The sequence below is a fragment of the Rhopalosiphum maidis genome, chromosome 1 (assembly GCF_003676215.2).
Source record: "Rhopalosiphum maidis isolate BTI-1 chromosome 1, ASM367621v3, whole genome shotgun sequence".
Classification (NCBI taxonomy): domain Eukaryota; kingdom Metazoa; phylum Arthropoda; class Insecta; order Hemiptera; family Aphididae; genus Rhopalosiphum; species Rhopalosiphum maidis.
Window position 1 is genome coordinate 92,816,289 of NC_040877.1, and position 23,901 is coordinate 92,840,189.

Sequence of the window (23,901 nt, forward strand, 5' to 3'; positions counted from 1 at the left end):
ATATTTTTCGTTTAATTATACAGTTAAATATTTTTTCAAGAATATCAAATATTTATTTTTATGCGATAAAAGTTGTTTATAGTCTATTTTTATATTTTAAATAGTAGTCAATAAGAAGATTTGTTTAATACCTACTGGTTTATCATTTTAAATATTCAATATTTTGATTTTTGATTCATAGATATAAAAAACACAAGTTATTATAAGATTTATTATTTATGTAGGTAGTTTATAATTTAAATCTGTTGTTTTATCTTTTATCACAGAATAGGTTTCATTATGGAATAAACATTGATCGATTTGATCATATTATTAAGTTGTTTTTAATTGTACCTATTTGTTATATTTAACTGTTTTCTGTTTACTTTTACTGTTATGTTTTTATTATAGTGACATACCTAGTACCTATATTAGTATGCAAGGTTCATGTCTGTAGTCTGTACTGCTACATCTTATTTTGGTAATTGTCCAGTCTAATGTCTGTAATGTTTATTCAAAGACCACAGTAAAATATTTTAGTCTCTAATGTTCTTAATATAATTAATTATCTATACAATTTGAAATTATACAACATAAATATCAACAAATCACCTATAAAAGTGTACCTACTAAATATTTTTAATTTTTTTCTCAATATAGTGTAACATAATATTATAATATTATTTTGTGCACTCTACATACCCAGGTATACGGTCTGCAAATCAATACATCAATCAAACCTGTGCTCGAAGAACTGTCCTTATTAGTCATTGTTCATGAATATTCAGTGGCATAAAGGTATTTTATTATTAAAATTGTGTTCTGAATTATTGAATTACATTGAATGAATGGGTAAGTCTTAATTTTTAACATTTTAGGTACTTACCTACATCAATTGGACCTATTAATATCACTAATTTAAAGTAAACTACCTACCTACATTAAATCTATATGATAATACATGTAGATTGAATTCAGTTTTACCTAGTGTGTACTTTATTTACATTACATAATAATATGCAACAATCATCTATCTAAACAATAATGTTATTGTAATACCTATTATTATCCAAAAAATTTTGTTATTTATTATAGGTAAATTTTTGACCAATGTTTGGTGTTAATGTATAAATTGCATAAATAGCTAAAAGTTTTAAACAATTGATAAGAGTCACAACATTCTTGCCCAATTCTTATAATAGTCAAGAGATTGACTTAAAGCAATCAAGTAGGTACTAATAAAAATTATGTTAATCGCAAAAAAATATTAAAATGAAATACGAATAGAAATATTAGAAACATAGTACTAAAGTACCATGTTTTATATAGAATGAATATTTTTACTAAAATAACTTAATTTATGATTTGTGTGCAACTTTTATTTCAAATTTGTATTTTTTTAATTGTTGATAATCAATTCGATGGTACCCAAGCTTATATTCAAGAATTTATAAGTTGTAACAATAAATTAATAAGTACCATAAATGTATGCATTACATTCTGTTTGCTTTTAATAATTAACAATGCAAGTAAATTATCAATTACTCATTGTTTATTCAAAGTTACTCATTTCTTAGCAGTTTTATATTTATAGGAAATATTATTCTGGTCTTTAAACTTACATTTAGTATTCACACAATAAATATGTAAAAAGAATACACCATTTTTATAATATTTTCATAAAAGAGATGGATGCACAGAGTTTATCGTGTGAACACAATGAAATGCTAGTTACAAAATCCAATGGATGTGATCCAACAAACTATAAAAATAAATCTCACTTGATTAAATTATTTGAAGTCCTTCAATCTTTACACAAGTATGTCGTGAGAAATGTTTATTGCTAACAAAATAAAGATTTGTAATACATTTTTGTTTTAGAAATGGTGTTTTATGTGAAATAAAATTACAAGCAAGTGATGGTAAAGTAGTAGTTGGGCATAAAATTATTTTAGTTTCTGCAAGTCCATATTTCCATTCAATTTTTACTAGCTTAGATGAAAGCAGTAAATGTATTGTCAATGTAAAAGAGTTAGATTTCACAGTTCTACAACTTTTGGTAGATTATATTTATACTGGAGAAATCAAAATCACTGAACAAAATGTACAGGTATACATAAATATTTGATTTATTATTAACTTGAACATCAATTGGCAATTACACAAATGTAGTAATATATCTGCATAATATAGAATTTTTCCGTTATTATTTTATATTAAAGTATAATTATCAGGGATGAAATGACAAATAATATTATCCATTAATATTACTTAAGTTGATTAAAAGATACTAAGTAAAAATTAGTTTTAAATTTTAACAATTTCAATATAAATAAAGTTTGATTTACTAGTTTGTCTTTACATATTTTAACACTTTTTTCTTAAATTTTTAAAAATATTTAATAAATTATGTAAATTCCAATAATAGGGAAATAAAAAAATATTCTCATGTCTTATAGAATTTTGATAAATTACTGCACCTATTTCTGTTAAAATTATTTAATTACATTTTTGTTAATTTCTCAAGGTTTTGTTACCAGCTTCAAATCTCTTACAGTTAGAGTTTGTAAAAGATGCAAGTGTCAAAATTTTACAAAAACAACTAAATCCTATGAATTGCCTTGGTATCAGATCACTTGCTGATTTAAACAACTGTGTGGAATTATTGTCAAGTTCTATAGATTATACTAAACAACATTTTTTGTAGGATATATTTAATTTAATTTTCTAATTATGTCAGTAAATTGTATAAATTATAATTATTATTTGCAGAGAAGTGGTTAAATATGATGAGTTTCTATCTTTATCATCTGAAGAAGTGATTAAGTTAATTTCTTGTCATAATCTTATTATTCCATTTGAAGAAAAAGTAATATATCTAAAACTAATATTGTTGATATAAAATCATTTACTTATTTATAAATATGTAATTTAAACCTTTAGTTTTTAAATTTTTTTTTAAACACATTTCACACTAAATAAATTATATATATACATAAACAAGTTGATAATAATTATTTTTGTAATAAACTAATAGTTTTTAATAGATGGGTTAAATTTGATATAGAAATGAACAATCGTATAACATTAGGCTTCATTACTACGATCTTGTACATGGTTCTGATCTTTTATAGAAGAGAATTTTTAATAAATAATAATATTGATTTTAATTTTTTGTCTTTCAAAACTTGTTTTGAATTTTAAGCTAAACTATACAATATTGATGATAAATAGTATAATAAATAATTATGTGAATCTAGGCAAAAGAAAATTTGAGTCATAGATCGTATAAAACTACTTTTTGTTATATTTTAATTTAATTTATATTTTTTAGGTATTTGAATGTGTTATTAATTGGGTAAAACACAAATTAGGTTGTAGGTATGATAGCTTACCTAGATTAATTGAACATGTGCGTTTGCCTCTAATATCCTTAGAATACATAAAAAAAAAAGTTGTTGAGGAACCTCTTCTTAAAAATAGCCCTGAATGTATGTATTTTACAAATATTCCTTGTTTTAAATTTAATCTCATAATTTAATTTTAATATTTTTAGGTAAAGATTATGTAAATGAAGCTTTAAATTTTCATAAACTTAAGACACAACAGGTTATTACTATTCCACAAACAATTCGTAGTACACCTAGACTGTTTGGACATAAAGTATGATTCTGTTTCCAATATTTTATCTTTGCAATTTCTTTATCCGTTTAATTTTATCAGGTTGTTTTAGTGTTATGTTTTTCATCAACGATGAAAAAGTATTGCATAAACTGGTATGACCCAGTAACCAAAGAATGGCAAGTTCCACTTAAAATTAATAAAAGGTATTCTCCGTGTGCTCTTGCCTTATTAAAAGAACAATTTTTGATTGTGTTGGGTGATGAATGTGGATCAAAATCTGTTGAAATGCTCGATTTATCTTCAAACTTATACTGTTGGGTATCAATGGTAGACATGTTAGTTAGTCGAGAATCTTTAGGTGTTGGCGTAATTGACAATTGTTTATATGCTGTAAATATTATCTATCTATTACTTATTTTTATTATTATAGTCTATAAATAAATATTTATGTATTGTATTGTTAGGTTGGTGGATCTGATGAACTCAATATTTTAAATAGTGCAGAAGTTTTTGATGTCAATATTCAAGAATGGCAAATGATATCTAGTATGTCTACTATGAGAAGTGACATGGGTATTGAAGTACTCAATAATCTTTTATATGCGGTTAATAATTATTTATTTAATTTTAAATTTGTTATATTATATTATATAGGTACTATTTAAATTGTGTAGATAGGTGGTTATGATGGTTCATCGGCTTTGAAATCTGTTGAATGTTATGATCCCAGTATTGACACATGGACAACAATTCCTGAAATGTCTATACGTCGCTTTGGTCCTGGGGTAGGAGTCTTAAATGGTAAAATGTATGTTGTTGGTGGTCATAATGGACAAAAGTATCAAAAAAGTATTGAGACTTACCAACCAAGTACTGGTGTTTGGTCTTTTATTGCTGATATGCACTCACATCGATTCAATCCTGGTAACAATAGATATTATTTTTTTTTATAAAATATTCAGTTTAGATTATATTTTTAATATAGGTGTATTTACATTAAATGGTTTATTGTATGTTTTGGGTGGAAGTCACGAATTTGCTTATTTGGATTCTTTAGAAATATACAACCCAAAAATCAATACATGGTCCATTGAAACATTATCAAAAGGTGTTGGTGAAATTATTGACGGAATTGTTATTAATAGACAACCACTTTTTAGTACTAAGTAGCATATACAATGTATATTATACATTATGGTCTCATTCTTGGTATATATATGTTACATTGTAATAAAACAATAAATACATATTCATGTAAATTTAAGCAAAACATTTATTGAGATTTTCTGGTTGTTTGATTAAAATATTTTTATACAATTTAAAATTACTATTTGTATTTAAATCAAATAAAATACTACAATGCTATAATATTATATTTTAACCCATGTAACCTGAATATTTAATTTTTAATTCCTATAACCTTTCCAATTGATAAAATAAAATAAAATTTATTTTGTTAAGTTAAAATTATGTTCCATAATAATTATGTATTTTTGTTTTACTAAGGTGTTTTGTCTACTTACGTTTAATACTATAAGTAGTATTTTTTTAAATATAAATTAGACACCTCCACTACATACTAATTCTTAAAAATATAGAGGTTTAATCTATTTTCTCAGAATTGTATATCATAGAATCCATCTATAAAAAATTAAATTGTCAATTTACATCCTTAAACATTGATATATTCAGTAGGTAAGTGCTCAAAATGAAAATTCTAATGACAATCTTATCCTTGTGTACATTCCACAACAAAATAGGTTTTTGAATAATAATACTATATATTTTAATTCACTCAAAGTCTATTATAAATTTTGATTATTAATTTGTTATTGATTAATAATTACATAATTACAGTATTCATAAGAAATTAAAAACTTATAACCATTGCTATACAGTAACACAGTATACCTACTCAGTCAGAACCATGTATAGACTAAAATAGTGAACAACATGACAATTTATGAAAAAAATTTTAAAATACTATATAATTTTAGACTATTATTTTTTTTTTTTATATACATAATTTTTAATTTTTATTTACTCACGCAATAACTAATAGGTAGATCGTAGACACTGAGACTGGGGAGGGTACTTTTACCGAACTCCAATCGGTCAAGTGCTCAGTGCTCATGTATTAGTGTTTGACAAAAGCAACGATTCAGCTGAAGACTCAGAAGACTGAACGCAGTAACATGTTTATCGTAGTATAATTATTTTTATAAGTACCTATTTTAAGTTAAAATGTTGACAAAAATCACTAAAAATTGTAATGTTCCACAGTTGAAAGTTTTATAAAATATTTTATAGCTAAGGCGTGAAAATTGTATATAAAGTTTCTAATCAATAATAAGTATTTAATTCTGAAACGAAAATAACTAAAAAATATACAAGTATATTTTTTTTTTATAGACGGACATTATTATTTTGTTAATTCAAATTATTATTCGTTGAGCACATTAAACTTTTAGGTACATGCGTATATTATTATATTTAATACGCAGTACGCACAATGTTTTTATAAACGATTTTTTCGGCAAAAATGAATTACTTATCTACAATATTTTTAACAGCGAAATAAATTACTTTATCCAATAGCAATAACGAAAAAACGAAAATTTAAGTCCCGCCAATAAAAATTTGGCCCGTTGGCCGTTGACAGTATATCCTCATCTGTTCTATTACACGGTAGATTATACAGTCGTCGGACATACAAAAAAAATTAGTTCAACATCAACCGTAACTACATGTCAACTATAAGCACAACTAGGGGGGTGGGCTCAGCTCACCCAATTTTTTATGTTAGTGTCAATAATCAATACTAGTGATGTAGGGGCAAAGCCCCCACGGGTTGCTGATATCATTTTAGCCTACCCAGAAATAGAACTCTAGTTGCGCCCATGATGTCAACATAAAAATAATATAATTTATTAATTTTTAATATATTATATAAATTATATAAATAATAAATAAACTATCCTAACTATCCTCAGAATCAGAAGAAATATCCGATCTACACGTCTTATTTGCTCGGAATCGTCAATTCACAGAATTCTACTATGAAACTACTAAGAAGCAATGACCTCAGTAAATAAAATAATGATAATAATATTACTTAATATTTTATTACCAAGTGAAATAAATAGGTACATTTAAAATACGTGTAAGTAAAAATATTTAACTCTTCCCCCCCCCAAAAAAAAAAAAATAATAATTTAGACATGCCCCTGACTAGGTAACTAGGATACTTGTAACCAACTAATAATTATGCAGTAGCCACTAGCCAGAATGAGTCTAAACCTCTAAATTTTAAATTTTGTGCCCTAGAATTAAGAAGCTAATTCGGGTTATCTTGCTGATATTAACTAATTAACTATATAGTGTTGTTTTGTAATTGTAAACATACTAAGTAAATTATTTTCGTCTCAGATTTGTTTAATATATATATATATTATAAGGTAGCCTATTATAGGTAGGTATAAATAGTCATTTGGCATTTATAACAACAAAATATTCATAACCATTGACCGTGTATTTACTATTTTTAATTTCTTCATTAGTCTATACTCTATAATATATACTCTATTCTATTTATGTGTATATGGTCTGCAAATTTTCCAATAATTCATCACTACATTTCTTTTCTAAGTAGTGATACACATTACACTCCGCGCGCAAGACAATATTGTGTATCAACATTCAATGTACTGTGGGTATGTACCTACCTATCATTCAGTATTTAAATAAATTGTGTTTTGAATTTTATTGAATAAATAGTTTTTAAAATTTAATTTTATTATAGAAATATAATATGTTATAATAATATTTCTAATCAAATCCATTTGTAAGCCATTACTTCGTGTCCTGATATTATTAATTTGAAGTAAACTACAAATAGGTAGGTAAGAAAATACGTTTATATTGAAATTACACTACTTATATTTTATTTATTATAATATCATTAATATCATCATCTCTAAATATTATTATAAAAGTGATGTAACGTACATCATCTAATACAATAAAAATTCCTTGAAAATTGACAAATTATTTATACAAAATGATGATGATAATAATATAATAATTGTATATTTTAATATTTTAAAAACAGTTTATACTTATAAGTTAAAATATAAGATTTAAGAAATATGATCTTATTATAATACTATAATAGTTTTACATTTTTCTAAACTTCGATCAATAACAAATTAACTTAAAAACCAAGTTAAATATAAGTTCTTATTTAAATTATAAAGGAAGTTCTTCATAATATTATTATGATGAAAAAAGAGACTTGCTAAGTATGATATTTCTATCAGACTTACACTTATTTTTTTGTGTTGTGTCCAATTTTAACCCGATAATAGTAATAATTGAAAAATGAAATAAAAATATTAATAAGTTAAAAACCCTTGTGAGTTGTGGAACACTAAATCCTGTACAACCCAGTATGATGCATTTCTAGTAAATTCAGCACTGAATTCCATACATACACTATTCCTAAACAGCTTATTATGTAAGTATGGTATTCATTTTATTGGTCCTTACCCCTTGCAGAATTTAATTTAATAATTACACAATCAATAAATATAAAAAATCTACTTATTTTAAAAGGTGTGTGTCCTTATAAAAGATGAATGCCATACAAAATTCATCATGTAGTACTGATCAAAATCAATTTATGAAACCTGACATAAATGAATCAAAAAGTTATAGAAATTGCTCTCACACCATCAAAATGTTTGAAGTCCTACAATTATTACGCAAGTATGTTGGGAGGCCCTCTTAAATGCTAGTAGAATAAATATTCATGGCAAATTTTTGTTTTAGAAATGAAATTTTATGTGATATAAAATTACAAACAGACGATGGTACCGTATTATGTGCACATAAACTTGTTTTAGTATCTGTAAGTCCATATTTTCAGGCAATGTTTACATGTTTTAATGAAAGCAATAAAGATATTGTCAATATAAAATATCTGGATTCCACTGCTTTACAACTGTTATTGGATTATATTTATACGGGTGAAATCATGATAAGCAAAAAAAATGTCCAGGTATAAATAAAAATTGTATTTGTTACCTATAATATGTTTATTTGTTCCAATTAGTTACTTAGCTAAATGCATTTTTGTTAATTTCTCAAGGATTTGTTACCAGCTTCAAATCTCTTACAGTTAGAATTTGTAAGAGATGTATGTGTTGAATTCTTAATAAAACAACTGAATCCTTCAAATTGTCTCAGTATCAGAGCATTTGCTGAGTTACATGACTGTATGGAATTGTTGTCAAGTTGTGAAGCATATATAAAAAAACAGTTTTTGTAAGATATATTTTATTTAATTTTCTAATTATGTCATTAAAGTATATGAATGTATAATGAATTACGATAATTATTTTTAGAGAAGTGGTTAAATATGATGAGTTTTTATCTTTATCTTCTGAAGAACTAATTTATCTAATTTCGAGTAATGATCTTAATGTTGCATTTGAAGAAAAAGTAAGTTAACTAATTTTCATAAGTTTATGTACTATTTTATTGTGTTGGACTGAAGATTTATTTACTTACATATAAAATGTATAATATATAATCATTAATCATTATAACCCTAGTGTCTTTAAAAGAGTGTACATTTGAATAACATGTTCACAAATAAATTAAAATATGGTTGTCTCGTGTCTATATTATTGATAAACCCAAATAATTATTTTTATATCTGAATAATAAATAAGTTATTGACAGTTAAGTAGGTATATAAATAATATGGTTGTAAAAAACTTGACTTAGCCATGAAGGATTATTTTAATTTATAAGTATTAAATAACCCTCTATCAACTTCATAACATGTATGTTGTATGTGTAATGTTTATTTATCTCATAAAAAACTGAAAACTTAAAATTTTTATTTTAAGTTTACTAACAATAGTATATTATCAATTTAAAGCCAATAATACAATTTAGTAATCATTCAATATTCTTTTTACCGTATTTTTTGATTGGTATATAATAAATATATATGAATCTAAATAAACAAAGTTTCAACCACTAAATAATCTTATATAATTTGTTTTTGTTATATTTTAATTTGGTTATATTTATTTGTTGTAGGTATTTGAATGTGTTATTAATTGGGTAAAACACGAATTAGGTTGTAGGTATGATAGCTTACCTAGATTAATTGAACATGTGCGTTTGCCTCTAATATCCTTAGAATACATAAAAAAAGAAGTTGTTGAAGAACCTCTTCTTAAAAATAGTCCTGAATGTATGTATTTTACAAATATTCCTTGTTTTAAATTTAATCTCATAATTTAATTGTAATATTTTTAGGTAAAGATTATGTAAATGAAGCTTTAAATTTTCATAAACTTAAGACACAAGAAGTTATTATTATTCCACATTCAATTCGTAGTACACCTAGACTGTCTGGATATAAAGTATGATTTTGTTTTTATTATTTTATCTTTGCAATTATTTTATCCAATTACTCCCATCAGGTTATTCTTATGTTGAGTTTATCTCAAAGAACAATGAAGTGTAATGCAAACTGGTATGACCCTACAACTAACTTATGGCAGACTGCGGTTGGAGTGGGTGAATGCCATAGGCCAACTGGTCTGGCAATAGTAACAAGTCAATTTGTGTTTTCTTTGGGTAGTTTTTATATGTCTGATTCTCGATCTGTTGAAGTGCTTGATTTATTTTCATATTCACCCTGTTGGATGCCAATGGCTGACATGTTAGTTTGTCGATATAATTTAGGAGTTGGTGTTTTAAATAATTGTATATATGCTGTAAGTATTTGCTTTATATTACTTATTTCTTATTATAATTTATAAATAAAATTATCTATTATATTAATTGGTATATAGGTCGGTGGATCTAATGGTATTGGTAGTCTAAATAGTGCAGAGGTTTTTGATGTTAGTTTTAAAAAATGGCGAATGATATCTAATATGTCTACCAAGAGAAGTACTTTTAGTGTTGGTGTACTCGATAATTTAATATATGCAGTAAATAAATATTTTTATTAATTGTATATTAATTTTAAATTTATAATACATTTAATTTAATTGTGTAGGTAGGAGGTTATAGCGGATCAGAAATTTTAAAATCTGTTGAATGTTATGATCCAAATCTTGATACTTGGACATCAGTTGCAGAAATGTCAGTAGGTCGCTTTGGTACTAGTATTGGAGTCTTAGATGGTGTTATGTATGTTGTTGGTGGTAATAATGGATCAGGGCATCTTAAAAGTGTTGAGGCTTATAGACCAAGTACTGGAGTTTGGTCATTTATTGCTGATATGCACTTGTGCCGATTCAATCCTGGTGACTATAATAATTACTTCTCTGAAAACAATATTTGTAGAGATGGCCAACTAATCAAAAATTAAATTGTTTATATAGGAGTGTTTGCATTAAATGGTTTATTGTATGTTATTGGTGGAAAACGTGGATCTACTTATTTACATTCTGTAGAAATTTACAACCCTAACACCAATACCTGGACCATAGAAGCATTGACAAAAAATTTTTATCAAATCATTGGTGGAGTAGAGGTAGATAGGCTACCTCAGTTTAGAATTCATTAGCATAAATGACATCATTGTTTATTTATATACATATATTGTAACTGTATATACCTAATGATAAAAAGGTTATAACATTTTTACTATTTTTACTAGTTTTATCAATTTTTATTTTTTGTAATTGTATTCACACTTTTAAAATTTTAATTTGACCATTCACTTTTAAATAAAATAAATATTCTATATTAGATCATTCGCATAAAATATATGATTATGTTATTGAACATACCATGTTTTCAGCACAATATTCTGATCCCTAAATCAACTATATAATATATATATTTGATTCATAATCTAGAAATACATTTTGTTTATTTAAAAAATAGGTACTAAGGTTTGTTATATATGTAATACATTATGTATTATATGTATGAATATATTGCATATGAAGTGGTCCAATTAATTGTGCAACTTGAGCCACATTACTTATAAGCGAATAGGAATTATATGAACTTAATGTATTATATAAACTATATAGCCGGGGGTGGCAAACCTACTGCACGTGTGCCAATGATGATACGATGATTAAATTTCAATGGCATGTGAAAAAATTGAAACCCAAAGTAAAAATTAATTTTTTATACATTTTAGAATTTATTTTGAGCAAAAGTACTTGTACACCATATAGTATTACAATTTAAAATAATGATGGTTTAGTGTAACTATTTGCAAAAAAGTCAGGGATTGTATAGAATATAGGTACTTATAGAAAGGTCCTTTATACAATACTTATACATAATCTATAATCCTAAGATTAACCTTTTAAAGTATCAAATCAAAAAACTTAGTACACATATTATGCACACAGAACATTAATGGTTAACTGTAGTTTGGGTACAAACTACAAACATCATTACTTTAATGTGTCTACCAGTCTACTAACTTCAAAATTCGATAGCTTGCCGATTTGAGTGATTACGAAATAGGTATTTATTTTAATTTTTATATTTTCAAGTATCTACTTTATTTTTAAATTTTGAATCATTAAATGTCTAAATAGTAAATATTACCAATCATGTCTCATATAACTAAAATAAACTGTTAAACATCCTTAGAAACTTAAATCGATCCAGTTGTAGAATTCTACATTTAAAAAATATGTTCTATTCGACTACCTAAGTAATAGTCTTCAGTAACCAAGTTGAAAGTTCATTGTATTTCCTAATAATGATTATATGCGGCTTCTTTTTACAAGCGTTTGACTGCTTTTATACCACCATTCCTCATTGTTATACAGTTCAAATACCAACTCAAACGAATTCTATAAGATATCCTTCCTGACGTTTTTTCCTTCTGAATTTTTGACCATGCCGCTGTTCATGTGGTAAATTTCATGTTTACAAAAATAATAGGTAAACATTCATTCTGTTTTTATATTTAATTATTATTGATTTAACGATATTTTTGCAAATAATTTTTTTATTTAGAATCCACTAACAATCATAAACCACTATACGAGTGATTACCGTTCGTAGTAGGGTACTGTTGCCCACTCTCTGTTAGGTGATGGGCCAGGGATTTCGGGAACTTCCGGATTTGCACGCAAGAGAGACTATGCTTCTTGTCGCACTATACGGAGGTTAATAATCAGAATGTAGCAAAGACCAGTGACTTGGAAAATCGGCGGTGACGCGTAAACTTGTGAATAATATCATGAGTTATGAATGTTATAACGAAGTCGCTTGCAGGACTGCAGCTCAGACAAGCCACCCTAACTCCTAAGACGACTGTTGAAAATGCCTCAAGGCTTTGCGGGTACCTATAGGTAATCGATGTCCGTCGTTCGCGGATATTATATCTATTATATGTTTATGATGTTCATATACGATCGAACCGGATATCACCATGAATCGCTGCGACTGTCGTCTTCATAATAGTCGAAAGTCTTTTCGAGGTGTCCGAAATTATTATTGATGTCATATTATCGACTTGAAATAAAAATATGTACAATAGAATATAAAACTAAACTTTTCCATGCATGATTGGTTGTACAATATTACGTTTAAATTCAAAATGTATAACAGTATTTTATATTATAATAATAATAATATTATATTATATCTGTTTCATTACCGTTCGTCCGACCCAAGCGGAATATAATAATAATTATATAATATTCGCTTTCACTACACTCGTTTGCGAAACCGTTTTTACCATTTAGTTTTCGTACTTGATTTCGAGTATAATATACATATATTATACTCGCAGATGTTTTGAACTTATATTATTATCTTAGATCTTCGTTCTTCACAGACAAATTAAAACTGTCACACATGAAATATACGTATATTCGCTGGGCTCTGCGCGTGTCGTGTGAAACTATATAGATCTACTAAACCCATATTAGATGAAAAAACTATAAATCTTAGCCCTTAGGTAATTTTTAAAAATCAAAAATTTCGTTGATGAAACAAACACCAAGAACGTCCAAACGTACGCTTCATCATGTTATATATTATACGTTACCGAGCAATCGCGCAGAACGACCGAACAGCACGGCGCAGCTTGAACAAACGCATAAATTACACCGATTTATTGTATTATTTCGTTATAAAAATGTATTTTAAATATTTAATATCAATATAATATTATTATATGCATTGAAAAAATAAATAGGCCCAAATCCCTTAAATCTATTATTTTTACTATAGTATGAACGGTTGGGGGGGGGGAGAATAGCGTATACGCGTTTAATCTGTGCGCGATGACGGTGACGACGAATATGCATTATACCAGTGAAAAGTGTAGTGAAAAAGTGCTGCGCGGTATTGATGGCCGCCAAAATGCAAACGCGTAAAAGAGGTAGTGTCCGCCGCACAGATCATCGTGATACTCTGTACATGTCGTATGATAATATTATAATGTCGTCCCGTCGTCGTCTGCGTCATGTCCGCATCTTCCGGTCGTCGCGCGGATGTCTGCGGCGCACCTGCACCGTGCCCGGAAAACCGTCGGATCGGCCACTGTCGACATTTATTCTGTTCCGTGCAATTCACCCCGTACGGTTTCCGCACGTCAACCATCGCATCCGTCACCATATCCGGACCGCGTCGTTGCTCGGCGTTCGCGTATGCCAATAGCCGCGCCGTATGGTATTTTCGGTGACCCGTCGTGATAACAACATACAATATTATATTATGGTGTTTTGCAGGTTTCTCTCGGCGGTCACGGATCTGCGTCTCCGCACACACGATTGGGGTACACAAACATCGAGTCGTCTCGACGTTCGACCCGCGCGCGCAGCCAATAATACACTATTCGGCCCATCCCGGTCACTGCACGTGCGTATTCTCGCCACGTTTTCCGCTCCGACGACGGCACGATGTCCGTACACCGCTCGTCTCCGTTTCACACGACGCCTTCGTGTCGTTCTGAATTATCTCGAGTGCGTGTATTGCTGTTATACGCGTCGTTTGGGAGGTATACGCCGCCACACCGTTCGGGTCCGGTCGACGAAGGTTTCGCGAACAATATAAATAAACGATGCGCGTGCGTATATGATATATAGTACCATTGATTATAAATACTATATAATGTATTTATAATCAATGATAGTACTCATCATTATGTACTTACCTCTACACGGAAATGATACGATTCTAATATTACTATTGTCATATGATGATTTGACGTAGACGGCACATCGCACCACCGCGGTGATGACGAGTGTACGTACTTACACATTACAGATAGTATGAGATAAAAATATGGATTCAGAAAACTTTAGTCTCTATATAACACAAGTATCAGGGGCGTGTTTAAGGGAGGGGCCCATATGGGGCTCGTGCCCCCCTCATTCACCGTATTTTATAAGTATTTTTATTATAATATGAGATATTTTACAACTCTACGCCACATGTACGGAAATTTGAACTTTTGTTTGTGCCCCACTGCCTCCCCCATAAGACATTTCTAAGTAAGTACGCCCCTGACAAGTAGGTATCTAGGCACTCGCTTTTGTCGACGCGCCGGTCGAACATTACATAGTGTATTAGTGTCGGACGTATACTGGAAGGAGTTCCTCCCGAAGGATGGAATCATTAGACGAGTAATTATTTCAATTGGTGTTTGTTTAGGTATATACGAGTTATCAATATTATATCAACCGTCTACATTATTAAGAAATAATTTTCGCTCGCATCTGGAATGCCGACGATTGTTAAGATGTCTTGACAGTGTAAAGTGTACAATGTACACCATTGACTGTTAATATATAAAAAATAAGTTTCACATTAACAAGGTTTACGTACACAAAAAACCCATTGACTAAAAAACCAATATCTATTGAATATTTATACTTAATAGTCCACTGTACCATATGCCGGAGTGGGTCATACTTAAAAATATAATATTTGCTCGCACCTGGAATGGCAATTGTCATTAGGAGACATTATCATTTTTATTTCCTCTAAAAAATGTATTTCGTTATAGTGTTTTAGAGCGCAAAATGAAATCTGTAGTCCGTGAAGGTACTGTACCGTCTATATAAGTGTGTTGAAATGACACAGTGTTTGCCTGGTCACTGCAAGTTAAACAGTTTGCTGCCAGAGTTTGTTCTGTTTTAACACATTTTCAATGTTTAACATTTTATAACAAGTGTTATAACGGCCGTCAACCATCCCGTAATGGTCGTGGCGCAGCGTGCCCTAGCAAACGTGTCGGTGACACTATCGTCCGCGACAATGTTGCAAAGAGGTGACCAATGGGCAGTGGCCTACTGGCCCGTACGGTTACTATACATATATATATTGCATATTTTCACAATTTTTTATGTATTATTATTATTATTATTATTTTCTTGTATATTTCTACCTCGTTTATTGCGTTGTCTATCCAATGCACTTTTTTTTACCCTTTTTAAAATCATATTAGTTTTTCATTTTGTAAAAACTACATTTTTATTTTATCAATACGTTTCGTTATTCTATTTATTATCATCAAAATTGTGTTACTTATTCAGCCATATTTTCAATGAAATATATATATTTTTTTAATTTGTTTCATTGTTTTTAATATAAAATGATACAATGCCGTGTGAGCTATTGTGTCAGACTGTCAGTGACATGTTTTTTTTTTTTTAAAGGCCAATTTCTTAATTTATTTATACCTACACTCTCAATGATATTTTTTTCATTATTATAAAATTAATGAAGTTAAAAATTGTTTTTTTTTTCGTATAGTCGAGCATTTAAATCAATCGTTTCAGAATTATAACAACTGATATAATCGTTAATATTTCAGCAGAGACTCGTGCAGGGTGCATGTAGAGTTATGACTGTTTTGAGCATCGAGTTGCAGTTTAAACACTTTAAGAGCTATACGTGTATACGTGTATTATATAATATGTTTCAAAAAATGGTTAAAATATCATATTTATTAATATAGTCTGTAGGTAACTATAACAGTACTATAATCGTGAGCACAGACCAATTGTGCGAAACACTATTAATTAATAAAAAATACAACACCGACGACAATGTATATAAATTATGAAAATTAATTTTTAATAATCAAATAGTTGATACGATATAATAATGAATACAAATAATTCAAAATTGTAACTTCCATTTTATAGTACTACAATATTAAGTACAATGGTCCAGACATTTAATCGCTGATTGTAATTTGTAACTGAAATAAATACAAAAACGTTTGAAGAAAAGTTGGAACACAGATAAATAGACAATAAATCTATTTATTCCGGGGTTGGAATACTTGGAAATTGGTATACATTTCCTTGATTACGCTTATCATCTGAATCTTTATCCGCTTATCACTGGGAAGATCCGACCAAGTCGGGTTCTGTACTTTAGTGAGGAATTTGTTGTTTACTTTTTTGATGTAATCACAAAATAATATTTTGAGAAGAATTCAAAATTCAACGTTTATTTTATTCACTTTAGTACTTGAGTATTTTACTATTAATTATTATATAAATCCGACTATTATTTTAAAACATGATCTGTTAATGTTTCTTTGTCGTTAAAACTGAATAAATAATGAAAAATAAAAATACTCGATTTAAAATAAAAATTGTTTACTACAACTAAATGTACTCTTTTATACGGTGTGTACAGTAATATTATGATAATGTACCTATGTTTTTTATTTATATTTACAAATTAGTAATATGATATAATATATTAATACAAATTAATTTTTCCCTTGCGATAGACTGTAGTTGATTCAATAATTTTGGTTGTGATTACGATTTAAATGATTCAATCATGTCGGATGCCTGGCAAGAAATTCAAGCTGTGAAGAGTAAACGAAATTCGCTGCGAGAAAAACTTCAGAAGAGAAAAATCGAACGGCAGGTTATTCTAAATGAAACGCCTGATAAAATTGTTCCTAGTAAGTGGCACTTACAATACCTTCATACATCAATGTTAGTGGTCCAATGTTGGTGTTTTAAAATAATCACATATGTTATAGGGGAATCTTTAGCACCAAGCACGAGTAATGCAGAAAATGAATCAGATTTTGATTGGAGCAAAGTAGGCGGTGAACGTGTATTACTTGAAATACTTGTTGATCTATCAGTTAATCTTCCAATTACATCTCATCAATTAGTGACTGATCTTTTAAAAAAAGAGTCTACCTACATATCACATTCATCTGTTGTTAATTTGCTGTACAAATTTGCTGCACAAAATCTTATAAGGTACCTATTCTTGTTATAATTGATAACTTTTATAATGTCTCATGTTATTATTTATTTAGTTTAAAAAATATTACAATTGATGGCCAGCAAGGTTTGAAAATATTAACAGCCGAACATGCAAAATTACTTGCAATGACTAATAGTTTATCATCAGAGATTGATTCAAACTTACATCTTGAAAAATCTCGCTTGTTGATAGAAGATAAAATCAAACGGCTTGAATGTAATTAACACTATTGTTATGCATATAATATCATAACAGATAAATATTAATTTAAACATTTTAAACAATTTTCAGATGAAGAAATTGATGAGTGTTTAAAAAATTCAAAAGTACCAAAGTTGTCAATTGATTATAAAAAGTCTGATGAGTCTGATGATGATATAATGGTGAGTAGAATGTAAGGCAAATTTAGTTTACCATGCACTTTGATAATTTAAAAAAAAAGTGGCTGGAATTAAATCGAATAAATCGATGCAATTAAATATATAACTTTAAGCAATTTTATTTTAATTTCTTGAAAGAAGTGGTAAACTATGCTTGTTCCTAATATAATTTATAAAATTGTATGTACAATTCTTATATGTAATCAAAATGTTGTTTATAATATGCTGGTTTAGTCTCTTATTTCAATGCCTTCGATTAGAGAAAAAGAAATAAAAAAAGTTAGTGAAGAAATAATGGAACTGCTTACCAAACAAACAGTTAAAGAAAAATCTTTGTGTGAAAAGTTTCGGTCTAAAGGAGGTAAATATAAGTATTATTATAACACATATAGGTAATCAATAATAATGTATATTTTTTATAAAAAGGAACGCATGTTATGGAATTTTGTCCACACGGTACTCGATCAGATTGCATGGAGGGGCATGTTTGTAAAAAGCTTCATTTCAAAAAAATTATCCAAATGCATACCGACGAAACTTTAGGTGATTGCTCTTTTCTAAACACTTGTTTTCACATGGATACTTGTAAGTAAGTATCAATATATTGTATTTAGTTATATTTATAATTAATAATTTGAAGACAACTATAAATCATGCTATTTCATATTATGAATACACTTGTTAGTAAATATTCTAGACATCAAAGTTGGCAAATTATAATCATGTGTTTATATTTTTGTCAGACGACACTACAGCTTATTAGAGAATAATACATTATAAATAACTTAAACTAATTTTAAATTTAGTTGCACATATTTTAGTTTTATACTTAGTTACTTTGCAGTACTTTGAGTAGTTATCCAAAAACTAAGAATGAAGCATAGATAATTTGATTTGGCTTTGTATTAATAAATTAGTTTTACTAATAAGTTATATTGGATGTTGGTAAAATTGTATGGTACTGGTTTTATAATTGTATATGTAAGAGAATATTATGATGACTTATCACAGATGGCCTATTATTTGAAATCGTGTGGAGTTTTCTCCAAACTGTAAAAAAGTTTTTATCATTTAAATAATTTATTTCCTGAGTTGAGCAGATTAATGTTTTTAGTATTATTTTTGTTCCATTTTAGTATTTTCCGATATTAAGCATAATGTGTATAAAAATGGGCATTAAGGTGATTTTGACTTTTGAGTTTATCATTCAGTTCAGATTATTTTTATTTTTTGTAAAATTGAGCTATTTACTTGTTTTAGATATGTTCACTATGCAGTTGACGGTGTAACTAGTAAAGTGAATTTAGTAAACGCTCTTAATAGTTTTCCATCAAAAAAGAATTAATTAATGATAAGTCTGAATTGTTACCATGTCAGTGGATTCAGTGCGATTTGAGGTATATGGATTTCACTTTTTTAGGTGAGCAATAAATCAATATTCAGTTATTAAGGGCTTATTTGTCTAATTTATTATTTAATATTTTTAATCTTCATACATGTTGTGTAATCCAGGAAAATTTGCCGTTATTATGGCTGATCCACCATGGGATATTCATATGGAACTTCCTTATGGCACATTATCTGATGATGAAATGCGGCGATTGGGTATTCCACAGTTGCAGGATGAAGGACTCATATTTTTATGGGTCACTGGACGGTAGGCTTAAAGCATGATAATTGCATTAACTATATTGAATTATTATCATCATTGTAACAGCATCTATTGTTTATAGAGCCATGGAGCTCGGTAGAGAATGTCTAAAATTATGGGGTTATGAACGAGTAGACGAAATAATTTGGGTAAAAACCAACCAATTACAAAGGATTATAAGGACCGGCCGAACAGGTCACTGGCTGAATCACGGCAAAGAACATTGTTTGGTGAGTTATTTAATATTTATAAACTAGAATGTTGTTTGTCCTAGATCTAGTGATGAGAATTAAATGAAACACTTGTATATTTTTAGGTGGGCAAGAAAGGCAACCCATCCAGTTTGAACTGTGGTTTGGATTGCGATGTGATAGTTGCCGAAGTCCGAGACACTAGTCACAAACCAGATGAAATATATGGTATTATAGAACGATTGTCACCCTTTACTAGGAAAATTGAGTTATTTGGACGATCTCATAATATTCAACCCAACTGGTAAGTTTACACTTTGCTATTATCGCTATCGATTGTAATGAAATATTTGATACAGGATAACACTTGGAAACCAGGTAGAAGGTATAAGGCTAACTGATCAAGATCTCATAACAAAATTTAGAAAAGCATACCCATCTGGAAATTGCTTGACGACATTAAAGAGGAATACATGAGTTAGATTATATTATTATTGTTGTTGCTGTTGTATAAATTCATTAAATGTTGTAACAATTTGTAATAAAACAAATATCAGTTTTCAGTTGTTTTATTTGACTATGATTTATTTGTTGTGAATTAATTTAGCAGGTATGATATTAAATTATGACAAATATAAGTATCTAAAAATCGTTTGACCAGTATATTTAGATAAAATTTCATTACATAAATATGTTTAATTTTTATACAATATGTATTGGCACTTTCTAAGCTTAATATTCTTGGGGTGGGTAAGACACGTAATGTTGTCTACTTTACAGGTCAATGCTTAAATAGATATTTTGTTTGACAGCACAATATATAATTATTAATTAATAAATAATCTTAAAATTAAAATTCAATACCCTAAAACCTAAGTATTAGGTAAATAGGTAATATGTTTCGATTTGATTGATTTTCATGTCATGTCGCTCAATTATATAATAATAATATTACCTATAATAACGTATTACATTAAATCTATAAAAAATAAAAAGACGTTTGATGTTATGAGAATTTCTTAAGGAGAGAAAAATGCGTTACAATGAATTACAGAATGACTTGTGTCATCGAAATCAATTCTTAATTTTTAAACACATTTGAGGTGGTTAATGTTTAAAATATTATATAATTTCATTTTATATTGATGAATCTTTGATGTTATTAAACGCATCGAGTGTTAAAAAAATCATATTAAATTATAGTACAAACATAGTAGGTATAATAAATTGTGTACCTATGTTAAAAAAAAAAAAAAAACGCGACATAATATTATAATCGTTACGAATAATAATAATAATAATAATAATAATAATTTATGTTTACGACATCGTGAATAATAGTATAATACTATAATACTATTAATACTATAATAAATAATAATATTATGTAGGATCAGTACAAATAGTTTTTGGGCTCTTCGGTGGGCTGCCCGCAAACTCCGTGATACTGTTTGCTGACCAGCGACCGGGACCGGCAGTTCTCCATTTCCAAGAAACAGTCGTTGCTGTAAGTCTTCAGATCGGTGCCGCAGATCGGGTCGTAAAGGGTCGGACACACTCGCTGGCATCCTTTGAACTGGAATCCGGTCAGACACCTCTTCATGGGCACCACATACACGTGTTTCCTGCGGAAATACAAACACAGTCAGCACTCCGCGGGATTACTGGATTTGTATGGCGTTGCGGGGATTTATATTTTAACGCGCGGTGTCGAAGTCTAACGAATTCCATGGCGTTCAGCTAAATACAATCGATTAGTTTTCCTATAATCTGCCCAAATGTTTGGATTAAGTTCCGTCAACTAATGGCTCCGTTCGACCAGGTCGTAATGAATATAGTACCAGCACGGTGTCGCATCATAATGCCTTGAACAGGCGACTACGGCGTACCTATCCCTACCCGGCCTAACCCAAAGTGTACACTCACCCGCAGTTTTCGCGTTTCATTTCGCACTCGTTCCTGTACAGCTTGTTATCGGATCCGCACACAAACTCTTTGGTCTTTTCACATTGTTGGTGGCACAAGGCCGTCGTGGGACAGTGTTGCGGTGGAACGGCCACGACTTTTTGTCCGCACGTGTTCATCTTCAAATCGCACTCCGACCTGTAGACAACGTGTTGTCGTATCATTACCAAGTCGGTAAGTATAATAATACATTGATAATTGGTTTCTATAAGTATAGATCATTGTTTTATGGGCTGAATTCTCGATCTGTCAAAATAACTATATAATTATTCGTTTACGTTTCTCAACTTTTACTACTACGTTTTTCGTAGTGTTTGTGAATTGTTATTTATCACCCGGTTAAAAAATAGCAGAGAAAACTAAAAAATGAGCCATTTGATTGTTTAATGCGTTGAATAGTTAGTTTACCGTTTACCTATTCGAAATGAAAAACTAATCCTACTTAAATTCACAATAATTGGACATTCCAACAAGTGTAAACTGCAATAAATAATTAAAATTAAGTTTTTATTTTATTTTGGTGGAGGCGGTACTAAAAGTTTGTTAATTTTATTTTTGTAAGAATACTACGAGTACCTACATATTCATCAAAATAGTTATTCAAGTAGGTACCAGGTACCCACTACCTATATATGAAACACTCAAAACACTGTAATTGAGATTGGCGTATTTACTGTAATTTATAAATTACGTTCATCTTAGTGACTACATGTCTAAATAATATCTATAATAAGTGTTTAGTAATCATAAATAGTTTTAGAAAAAGAAATTCGCTAACGTAATATATGTTGATATTTCATAATTATTTTAAAATTGCATATTTCTTTGCCCCATTTTGCACGTCTATTAGCTGAAATTCGTAGACATAAACTTATGTAGGTACCAATCCATTTGAGTATTTGACGCTTAACACGATAAATTATATTAACTATATATTTTATTTAAATTTCACAGAGTGTCTGTATGTTCAACGGATATATTATATGTAATTTGTAAGTACCATTGATTATTTAATATATTACACTATAACTATATATATATATATATATCAATGGTAGTTTATTAGCACCTATGCATATAAAGTCAGTAAGGCATTAGGCACCAATTAACCGCGAATACTGACCTGTAAACGTTGCCGGTCGGACGCGCAACCGGTTCTTCGCGTTCGTTTTCACAGCTCTGTGGGCAACTTTTCAGTGGACAGCAGAGACGAGCACTTGCCCAAGTGTGCCATTTGGATTCCTCTCCTGAAACGACAAAGCGCGACGAATTTTAGTGACAATAATAACGTTTACAGAGAGTGTCACACATATATTGTTTTCCTAAACGGTTTGTTCTGCAATCCTTTTTGGAGCCTTGTAATTTATATGGGTATTATATAATATGATGAATAATAAATCACAAGATAAATAGAAAATTTTCTTTAAACTGTCAACGTACGTTCTAAAATACAAACAAATTATCTGAAATTGCGGAAATTTAGAAACTGTAATGATTTCGGTGAAAAAATTTGTATTTAAAATCCCAATTAAATCATTTCGATGTAATATTATTTTAAATGATTTCTATGGTTTTTTAATCCCGAACTCTTAAAATAATATAAATACACGTGTCACAGGTTCGCACGCATTGTATATTCACTATATTCAGTTGCGTCCAATTTCACGTTGAACACTGACTAATATAATGTTTCTTGAACTCGACTGTAGTATGTTTTTGAATTTTATTCAGGAGTTTGGACAGTATAAAAGCCGCAGAGTGATCGCGGCACGTATATATAATAGTATAAATGTTGATTTTTTTTTCATCGGAGCTATAATTTTTATTTTAAGGGATTTGATTCATT

At 28.9% G+C, this 23,901-nt stretch overlaps 2 protein-coding genes and 1 pseudogene across 2 annotated transcripts; 2 read left to right on the plus strand and 1 right to left on the minus strand.

The window, feature by feature from the left end:
* The first annotated feature begins 428 nt into the window (after positions 1-428).
* On the plus strand, positions 429-11,311 carry LOC113549197. The gene is given in 22 exon segments (XM_026950392.2): positions 429-460; positions 686-777; positions 1,666-1,798; positions 1,861-2,089; positions 2,507-2,682; positions 2,752-2,848; positions 3,314-3,470; positions 3,536-3,642; positions 3,703-3,993; positions 4,068-4,208; positions 4,278-4,527; positions 4,589-4,769; positions 8,218-8,370; positions 8,434-8,662; positions 8,753-8,928; positions 9,009-9,105; positions 9,715-9,871; positions 9,937-10,043; positions 10,104-10,400; positions 10,479-10,619; positions 10,688-10,937; positions 11,016-11,311. Coding segments are annotated over 21 exon segments (3,576 nt in total). The 5' UTR covers positions 429-460; positions 686-755; the 3' UTR covers positions 11,201-11,311.
* A 5,764-nt stretch (positions 11,312-17,075) lies between these two features.
* On the plus strand, positions 17,076-20,662 carry LOC113560382 (N6-adenosine-methyltransferase catalytic subunit-like). The gene is given in 13 exon segments (XM_026966219.1): positions 17,076-17,264; positions 17,372-17,551; positions 17,633-17,861; positions 17,921-18,084; positions 18,160-18,251; positions 18,483-18,609; positions 18,675-18,837; positions 19,509-19,570; positions 19,573-19,668; positions 19,761-19,905; positions 19,982-20,129; positions 20,216-20,394; positions 20,450-20,662. Coding segments are annotated over 12 exon segments (1,650 nt in total). The 5' UTR covers positions 17,076-17,264; positions 17,372-17,424; the 3' UTR covers positions 20,568-20,662.
* Positions 20,663-21,352: 690 nt separating this feature from the next.
* LOC113549207 overlaps positions 21,353-23,901 on the minus strand; it is a 2,923-nt pseudogene continuing 374 nt past the window's right edge.